The sequence below is a fragment of the Myotis davidii genome, unplaced genomic scaffold (genome assembly GCF_000327345.1).
Source record: "Myotis davidii unplaced genomic scaffold, ASM32734v1 scaffold1493, whole genome shotgun sequence".
In the NCBI taxonomy this organism is placed as follows: Eukaryota; Metazoa; Chordata; class Mammalia; order Chiroptera; family Vespertilionidae; genus Myotis; species Myotis davidii.
Genome location: NW_006284834.1, coordinates 21,828 through 31,854, shown reverse-complemented (window position 1 = coordinate 31,854; position 10,027 = coordinate 21,828). Strand labels below are relative to the sequence as shown.

The window sequence follows — 10,027 nt, the reverse complement described above, 5'->3', positions numbered from 1 at the left end:
CCAATAACAACACAAAAGAAAAACAAACTCACAGAAAACACAACCATACAAGGGGTACAGGAGCCTGTTGCTCTGTGACTACGGGTCTCGGGGAGCCAGGGGCTCCAAGGGACGGGGAAAATATTCTCATGTCTACAAACTGGAACCGCACTCTCTCCGCCTAGAGCAGTGGTTCTCAACCTTGGCTGCCATTAGAATCACCTGGGAATCTTTTTAAAATCCTGATTTCTGGGCTTCATCCTCCAGAAATTCTGTTTCTTTGTTACTAATGTTGTGGCCCAACCCCATAACAAAGAAACAGAATTTCTGGAGGATGAGGCCCAGAAATCAGGATTTTTAAAAGATTCCCAGGTGATTCTAATGTGCAGCCAAGGTTCAGAACCAGTGATCTAGAAGGTTATGAGCAACATTTTATAACTCAACTCCTGTATGATTTAAAGGGGAATGATCTAATCACTTTATTAAAGTGCAAATCAGGGCAGAAAACCTCAGAAATGCAAAGTCATCATCTATGGCTTCTTTTTAGCACATGGTAACTCTGTGTTTTAATATTTTTGACTCCTCTGTTAAGGAAGGGGGCGCCAAAGGGCATATAATAAGCATTTGAGTAAGTAATTGCTTAGTTTGCTTCACTTTTTTTAGGTGTCTTTACTATATGTCTTTTAATATAAATCGCAATTCTTCCTTTTTTGGTTTTTGTTAATCCTCACCCGAGGATCTTTTTTTCATTAATTTTTTTTAGAGAGAGTGGAATGGAGGGGGAGGGACACAGAGAAACATTAATGTGAGAGAGACACATCAACTGGTTGCCTCTCACATGCACCCCAGACCAGGACCAGGGATCAAGCCTGCAACCAAGATACCTGACCCGAACCAGGAATTGAACTTGTGACCCTTCATTTTGTGGACTTACACTCTAACCCCTGAGAAGAACTGGCCTGGGTGCAATTCTACCTTTGATAAAACATTAAGATATTAACATGCATTAGCATCTCCTACCATTAATGAATTGTTGATTGAAAAGTTAGTGCATGTTAAGAAATATAAAGAAGAATTTCAAAACCAAAAATAACAAAAGTCCTGCAATTCCAGCTGCAAGTTTTTGAATGAGCAAGAGCATTGGATAGCAGAGTAGAACTTTATTCTATAAAAGTTCATGGAAAACAGAATCGTGCCACCATCCTTTTGAACCTTTCTATAGGTATTTCTTTGCTACTGTGATTTATGAATTTATTTTGAAAGCACATCTAAGTGCAAAACAGCTCGTCTAGCACAAAAGCTACATGATTCCTTTTATACTTAAAGATGTTTTCCTGTCCTGACTGGTCTGGCTCAGTGGATAGAGCTTTGGCCTGCGAACTGAAGGGTCCCAGGTTCAATTCTGGTCAAGGGCATGTACCTTAGTTGTAGGCACATCCCCAGTAGGGGATTGTGCAGGAGGCAGCTGATTGATATTCCTCTCTTATCGATGTTTCTAACTCTGTATCCCTTTCCCTTCCTCTCTGTAAAAAATCAGTAAAATATGTAAAAAAAATAAAAAATATTAAAAAAATAAAGATGTTTTTCTTTAGTGTAACCATGGAAATTTATTAGGAATATATTTTATTTTAACAGAATGTAGTGTTAAAGAAGTACTTTTTTATGTTTTTAGTATTAGAGTTTCCATTAGCAAGTTGTTCTTTTTTTAATGTTTTTATTGATTTCATAGAGGGAAAGGGAGAGGGAGAGAGAGATAGAAACATCAGTGATGAGAGAATCATTGATAGGCTGCCTTCTGTACAAACCCCTCTGGGGATCGAGCCCATAACCCAGACATGTGCCCTGACTGGGAATCAAACTGTGACCTCCTGGTTCATAGGTCAATGCTCAACCACTGAGCCATGCTGGCTGGGCTAGCAAGTTCTTCTAGTATCTTGAGAAATTTTGGTATGAGTACAGCTATAGCACTATTTTTTTGGAAAATGAAACTCAGTTATGATAACTTGTGTTCTTTTACTGTGTGTGTAATTAATAGCACTGATGTTCCTTCTCTGCCTTAGTTTGAGTATTATCAGGGCTTTCTGATTGCTTCAATACTTAATATGTAGTTGATGCTTTCATTTGGTTAACAATTTATGAAGTAAAGGGTTAAAAATATTATTCCTCAGTTTGAGGCACTGTTTTATAATGAAGTAATATATTACAGATTGATTTTCTAAGAATATATTTTGCTACTGAATAAATCATCTCATGTCGAGTTTTGTCTTGGAATGCCATTTGTCTGAATAAGTAAATTCACTATTGTGGGCATGTCTGATATGGTAGTTACTGGTTCACGGCAGCAGAGCAAGTATAGGAGTGGAAGGTTATCAATATGAAGTTGAAATTGGTTAAAATAGTAGAAATATCCGTCAGACTTTTCAATATATTGCAGAATTACACAGAATTGGGAAAATATAAGTTCTAAGAGCATTTTCAAAAGTTTTGGTTGTTAGGTGAAAACAATGTTTTGATGATTTCTTACTCATACTATAAAATGTATTAACACATTTGTCTCTTTTGAAAGAGGTAATTTTTTGTTTTTAATTTGTTACACTTCACCACCAATATAGTTTTTATTTATTGTGTTTTTATTCTCAAGAATTGCCAAGAAGATGCTTTTAGAAGAAATTAAAGCCAATCTTTCCTCTGAGGAGGATGGATCTTCAGATGATGAACCAGAAGAAGGGAAAAAAAGAACTGGAAAACAAAATGAAGTAAATCCAGGAGATGAGGGTGAGCTCCCCAAATTAATGTATAGGATTTCATAATTTGATTGTTAGACCAGGTCAGCCTTTGAAGACTATCTGACCATGCATGACATTCCTTAATACATACATTTAAAGTTTATTAAAATGTTTAAAACTTTACTACCTTTACTTCTTTTGAGTATCTGATGATAATTGTGCATGTTTTCTAAGTTACTGCTAATAAACATGATTTTAAAACAAGGTAATTTTCACCTTTAAAAAGTCTACAAATATTTCATCAATATTTAATAATAGTAATAGGTTAGGTCTGATGTATGCGATTGCCTGGTCTCACCGATGACACCCAGGTAAATATAAAACTTTGAGCTTTTCCTTAAATCATGATCATTGTCAACAAACAAAATAATTTTACAAAACATTTTAAAGGAAAAAAGGCTGAAGGTTTTACTGATTTATTTTCTCCATTTAAAAGCAAAAAATCAAGTCAATTCTGAATCAGATTCAGATTCTGAAGAATCTAAGAAGCCAAGATATAGACATAGGCTTTTGAGGCACAAACTGACTGTGAGTGATGGAGACTCTGGAGAAGAAAAAAAGATGAAGCCTAAAGAGCACAAAGAAGCCAAAGGCAGGAATAGAAGGAAGGGTAAGACATTTTAATTTTGAATGTAAGTAATATACTGGTTTTACAACATAATCCTATATAATAAAAGCCCAGTGACCAAACGGGAATGACCAGAATGACCGCTTGACCAGTCGCTATGATGAACAATGACCAACGGGGCAGACGCTCAACATAGGAACTGCCCTTGGTGGTCAGTGCATTCCCACAGCGGGAGCAGCTGTTCAAAGGGTGGGTTCACAGCTGCTCGGCTGACCTGGATGAGCGGTGCTCCCACAGCTTGTCTTTATCTGACTGGCTTATTTGACCTAGCATAACACTCTCCAGGTCTCTCCATGTTGTCTCAAAGGGTAACAGATCCTTCTTTTTTTACGGCTGTATACTATTCTATGGTATAAATGTATCAACGCTTTTCTATTTTTTCTTGCAGTAAAATATCCATAACAAAATTTAAATCATGTTAAGTGTACAATTCAATGGCATTAAGTATAGTCACATTGTTGTGCAACCATTAACATCTGTCTTCAGAACTATCATCACATGAATAACTCATTCCCCTCTCTTCCAATAGCAATTCTTTATAATATTTACTAGAGGCCTAGTGCATGAAATTCGTGAGCAGGTAAGGTTCCTAGGCCTGGCCTGCGATCAGGGCCATCTTCTCCAGCTGCCTGCAGCTGGCCCCACCCCCTGCCACCATCAACCCCTGGCTCTCCATTTGCCATTGAGAGATCGGAGCCTGAAGGCCAGAGGAAGGGACTGAGGGGTCAGCTGTTCCTGCCTGCTCGCCAGCCCTGCCACCTGCTGCAGGTTGCCCTCTGTGTGTGGGGTGACTGGTGGGGCAGGGTCCTTGGCCTGGCGCCACTCACGTCCCCCACCACCCTCTCCCAGTTCCTCATTTGCCATCGGGTGATCGGAGCCTGTGGGCCGGGAAAAGGGACCGAGGTGGTCAGTGCGCCTCATAGTGACTGGTCGAGTGCTTATTCTGTTGTTAGGGTCAATTTGCATATTACCCTTTTATTATATAGGATGTTTTCTCATGTGTTTTTTTTTAAATATCTCTCCATGAGGAGTTTTCTTTTTATAAATATATTTTTATTGATTTCATAGAGGGAGGCAGAAAAAGAGAGAGATAGAAACATCAATGATGAGAGAGAATCATTCATTTGCTGCCTCCTGCATGGCCCCACAACTGGGGATCGAGCCCACAACCTGGGCATTTGCCCTTGATCAGAATCGAACCTGGGACCCTTCAGTCCTCAGGACCTATGCTCTACCCACTGAGCCAAATCAGCTAGGGCCATTTTTTTAAAGATAGACTAGACCTTTGATTTTGATCTCAGCTCATGGTAAATCTAAACATTTTTTATTTTTTAATACTTTTAGATTTACAGAATTGTTGCAAAAAATGGTACAGAGTTCCTTCATACCATTGACTGAGCTTCTCTAACACCTTATTACATAGTATAATAATCAAAGCTAGGAAATTAGCATTGATTGATACAATACTATTAAGTGAACCAAGTATTGGCAAATTATACCAGTAGGCTAAATCCGACCTTCTGCCTGTTTTTTTAATAAATAAAGGTATATTGCTATACAGTCATACTTATTCAGTTACTGCTTTCAAAGTTGATTAAAGATGAGTCGTTGCAAAAGAGAATATATAGCCAAAATGTTGAAAATATTTACCATCAGACTTTTCACATAAATTGTTTTCTGACCTCTGAAATAAAATATAGATCTTTCCCCATTAATGAATGTCCTTTTTGTACTTCAATATTTTTTCATTAGATTGAGGTTATTATACATTCTGACAAGAATACCACAAAAATGATATTGAATCCTTCTCATTGTATCATACCAAGGGTATATGATGATAGGATGTCTTATTACTGGTATTGTTAACCTTTATAATGTGGTTAAATTGGTGTCTGCTTGGTTTTTCCACTGAAAATATTTCCTATTCATATTTAATGAATATCTTATGGGGAAATACTTTGAGACTAGGCAAATCTGTTTCTCATCATACTTAAGCTCACTAATTTTAGCATCCTTCTTGCCTGGAGCAATTATTACAGTGGTGTTTTGTCTTTTGGTGATTTTCTATTTCTTTCGTTGCTTCTACCTTTAGTAATTTTAAGGAAAAGCTGTCTGTTTTACCCCATTATTTTTATCCCATTACTTAACATTAATAGGGACTTAAGATATTTATTTTATTCTATGAGTTATAATCCAATTGTTCACTGTGTTGCTCAAATTGTTCCATGTTTGGCTCATGGGATCTCCTTTAAATTGGATCATGTGTCATTTTAATATGCCTCCTTCATTTTCTGAGCACTGCTTTATTTTCTGGCACTAAATGATATTCCAGACTCATTTTGTATAGTCCCTGCTTGGCTTCCTGAAGCCAAAAAGATGAGAATTCTTCTGGGGGTTTAGGTGTCTGTGTCATAGTGGCAATTTTAGGGCAGAAAAAGAAAATTTTGGTGTGAAAACTAAATCAGGGATTCCCCTTATATTCTTGTGATATGTAGAGACCAGCTTTTTTCCCCAGTGTTGTGGCTAGAAATGTTGTTCTCCCAGAAATGGGTTTTATTTTCTTTTTTTAAAAAATTTATTTTTATTGATTTCAGAGAGGAAGGGAGAGGGAGAGAGAGAGAGAATCATCAATGATGAGAGAGAATCTTTGATTGGTTGCCTCCTGTGCACCACACACTGGGGATCAGGCCCACAACCTGGGCATGTGCCCTTGACCAGAGTTGAACCTGGTTCCCTTCAGTCCACAGGCTGACGCTCTGTCCACTGAGCCAAACTGGCTAAGGCTGGAAATGGAGTTTTCTGTGTAGTTTTGCAATTCAGCCTGCCTTCCTGTCTCAAATACAGGAAAGAAAGGAGGGGGGTGGGAAATGACACTCAACAGCTACCTGCCAAACCGAAAGTTTTATAGGGATCATTATTTAAGTTTTGTTTGTTTTTTTAATCGTCACCTGAGGATACGTTTTTATTGATTTTTAGAGAGAGAGGAAGAGAAACATTTACATCTGTCGGTTGCCTCCTGCACGTGGCCATACTGGGGACTGAAGCCACAATCTTGGTATGCTCCCTGACAGGGAATCTAACTTGCAACCTTTTGGTCTATGAAACGACGTTCCAACCAACTGAGCTACCTGACCAGGGTCATTTTTTCAAGATTCCCCCCCCCTAATTTTATCTTTACTATTTAAAGTATTACAGTTATCCCCCTCTTTTCCCATTAACCCCCTCTTCTCCCCACTCCGGTCCCTTGTCTTTGCCCCCACTACTGTCTGTGTCCATGGGTTATGCCTTTATGCCATATAAGCTCTTTGGTTGATCTCTCCCCCCACCCTTCCCTCTGAGGATCCTCAGTCTTTTGCATGCTTCCATGTCTCTGGATCAGTTTTGTTTGTCAGTTTATTTTGTTCATTATATTCCACATATAAGTGAGATCATATGATACTTGTCTTTCCCTGACTGGCTTATTTCGCTTAGCATAACATTCTCCAGGTTCCTCTATGCTGTCTCAAAGGGTAAGAGAACCCTCTTTTGTATAGCTCCATAGTATTCCATTGTGTTAATGCACCACAACTTTTTTGTCCACTCACTTATTGACGGTCACTTGCTCTGGTTCCAGAGCTTAGCTATTGTAAATAGTGCTGCTATCAAGTTTTGATTTGTCCCCAATCTGTCTGCTATTGTTTTCTTTTCAGAGTCCTTATGTCATTGTTTTTTTTTTTTTTTTATCAATACATTGTTTTTAACTGAACTCCATAGTTTACATAAGAATTCACATTTTGGGTCCTATATTCTCTGGGTTTTGACAAATACATAATGACATGTGTGCCCTGTTAATAATCATACAGAACAATTTCACTTCCCTAAGATGCCCTGTGCTCCACCTGTTCATCCCTCCCCCAGCCCTGGCAACCACCGAGATTTTTGCTTTTTTAAAAAAAATTGGTTTTAATCTTTATTGTTGAAAGTATTGCATATACCCCCCCCCCGCCCCCCGCCACATTGACCTCTTCTAACCCACCTCCATCTCTTGCCCCAGGCCTTCACCATTCTATTGTCTGTGTCCATGGATTATGCATATATGTATGCAAGTTCTGTGGTTGATCTCTTTCCCCTCCCATCCACCTCTTTCTTCCCTCTGAGATTCCACAGTCTGTTGCATGCTTCTATGTATCTGGACCTATTTTGTTCATCAGTTTATTTTGTTGATTAGACTCCACATATGAGTGAGATAATGTGATACTTGTCTTTCTCTGACTGGCTTATTTCACTTAGCATAACACTCTCCAGGTCCCTACATGCTGTTTCTGAGGGTAAGGGAGCCTTCTTTTTTACTACTGTATAATATTCCATGGTATAAATGTACCACACCTTATTTATCCACTCATCTACTGATGGGCACTTGGGCTGTATCCAGATCTTAGATATTGTAAATTGTGCTGCTATGAACATAGGGGTGCATACATTCTTTCTGATTGGTGTTTTAGGTTTCTTAGGCTATATTCTTAGAAGTGGGATCAGTGGGTCAAGTGGCAGTTCTATATTTAATTTTTTGAGGAAACTCCATACTGTTTTTCACAGTGGCTGCACCAGTCTGCATTCCCACCAGCAGGTATTAGGGTTCCCTTTTCTCCATATCCTCACCAGCACTTGTCATTTGGTGATTTGTTGATGGTATCCATTCTGACTGGTGTGAGGTGATACCTCATTGTCATTTTAATTTGCATCAATCTGATGATCAGTGAGCATTTTTTCTCATGTCTCTTAGTCATCTGTATGCCCTTTTTGGAGAAGTGTCTATTTAGGTCTTTTGCCAATTTGTTAATTGTATTGTTTGTCTTCCTTTTGTTAAATTGTATGAGTTCCCTATATATTTTGGATATTGATCCTGTATCAGATATATTATTGGCAAATATGTTCTCCCATACAGTGGGCTCCCTTTTCATTTTGTTGGGGTTTTTTTTGTTTGTTTGTTTTTTGCTTTGTAGAAGCTTTGTTTTTTTTTAATGTAGTCCTGTTTGTTTATTTTCTCCTTAGTTTCCATTGTCCTAGGAGATGTGTTGGTAAACATATTGCTATAAGAGATGTCTAAGATTTTGTCACCTATGGTTTCTTATACGATTTTTGTGTTTTCACGACTTACATTTAAGTCTTTTTATGCATTTTGAGTTTACACTTGTGTATGGTGTAAATTCGTGGTCTAGTTTCATTTTTTTGTATGTATCTGTCCAATTTTCCCAACACTATTTATTGAAGAGACTGTCTTGACTCCCTTGTATGCTCTTGCCTTCTTTGTCAAATATTTTTTTTAATATATTTTATTGATTCTTTACAGAGAGGAAGGGAGAGGGATACAGAGTTAGAAACATCAATGAGAGAGAAACATCGATTCAGCTGCCTCTTGCACGCCCCCCTCTGGGGATGTGCCCACAACCCAGGCACATGCCCTTGACCAGAATTGAACCCTGGACCCTTCAGTCTGCAGGCCGATGCTCTATCTACTGAGCCAAACCAGTCAGGGCTGTCAAATATTTATTGATCGTAATAGCTTGGGTTGATTTCTGGAATCTGTTCTGGTCCATTCATCTATATGTCTGTTCTGTGTCAGTAGCAGGCTGTTTTAATTACAGTGGCTATGTAGTATGACTTGATATCTGGTATTGTAATCCTTCCATGTTTGTTCTTCTTTCTCAAGATTGCTGTGGCTTTTTGGGGTCTTTCTTGGTTCCATATAAATTTTAGGAGTATTTGTTTTAGATCTGTGAAATATGTCATTGGTAATTTAAAAGGGATTGAATTGAATCTATACATTGCTTTGGGTAATATGGACATTTTAATGATGTTAATTCTACCAATCCGTGAAAATGATATATTCTTCCATATGTTTATATCTTCCTCTATCTCTTTTTTCAACATCCTGTAGTTTGCTGAGTACAAGTCTTTTACCTACTTGGTTAAGCTTATTCCTAAGCATATTAAATTTTTTTTTGTTGAATGGTAAGTGGGATTGTTTGTTTAGTTTTTCTTTCTGAGAGTCATTATTGGTATGTATAAATGCCATCAATTTCTGGATGTTATTTTTGTACCCTGCTACTCTGCCAAACTCATTTATTAAATACTAGAAGCCCGGTGCACAAAAATTTGTGCACTGGCACGGGGGGGGGGGCGGTGTCCCTCAGCCCCACTTGTGCCCTCTCACAGTCTGGGACCCCTCGGGAGATAATGACCTGCTGGCTTAGGCCCACTCCCGGGTGGCAGAGGGTAGGCCCAATCCCTAGGTGCAGCCCCTGGTCGGGCTCAGAGCAGGGCCGATTGGGGAGTTGGGGCGCCGCCCCCTGTCATGCACAGAGCAGGGCGGATTGGGAGGTTGCGATACCACCCCCAGTCACGCTCAGGGTAGGGCTGATTGGGGGGTTGGGGCGCCGCCCCCTGTCACACTCAAGACAGGGTCGATGGGGAGGTTGTGGCGAAACCCCCTGTCACGCACAGAGCAGGGCCAATCAGGGGGTTGGGGTGCTGCCACCTGTCACGCACAGAGCAGGGCCCATCAGGGGGGTTGGGGCTCCGTACACTGTCACGCACAGAGCAGGTCCAATCAGAGGGTTGGGGTGCTGCCCCCTGTCACGCACAGAGCAGGGCC

The 10,027-nt window shown here is 39.4% G+C and overlaps 1 protein-coding gene across 1 annotated transcript in view; it reads left to right on the top strand.

The window, feature by feature from the left end:
- ATRX (alpha thalassemia/mental retardation syndrome X-linked) overlaps positions 1–10,027 on the top strand; it is a gene marked incomplete at its 3' end in the record, with an annotated part of 143,993 nt that overhangs the window by 119,488 nt on the left and 14,478 nt on the right. Inside the window, exons 12-13 of the mRNA XM_015557685.1 lie at positions 2,621–2,754; positions 3,199–3,375. Of these exons, the coding sequence (XP_015413171.1) occupies positions 2,621–2,754; positions 3,199–3,375 (311 nt within the window). The remainder of the gene's footprint in view (positions 1–2,620; positions 2,755–3,198; positions 3,376–10,027) is intronic.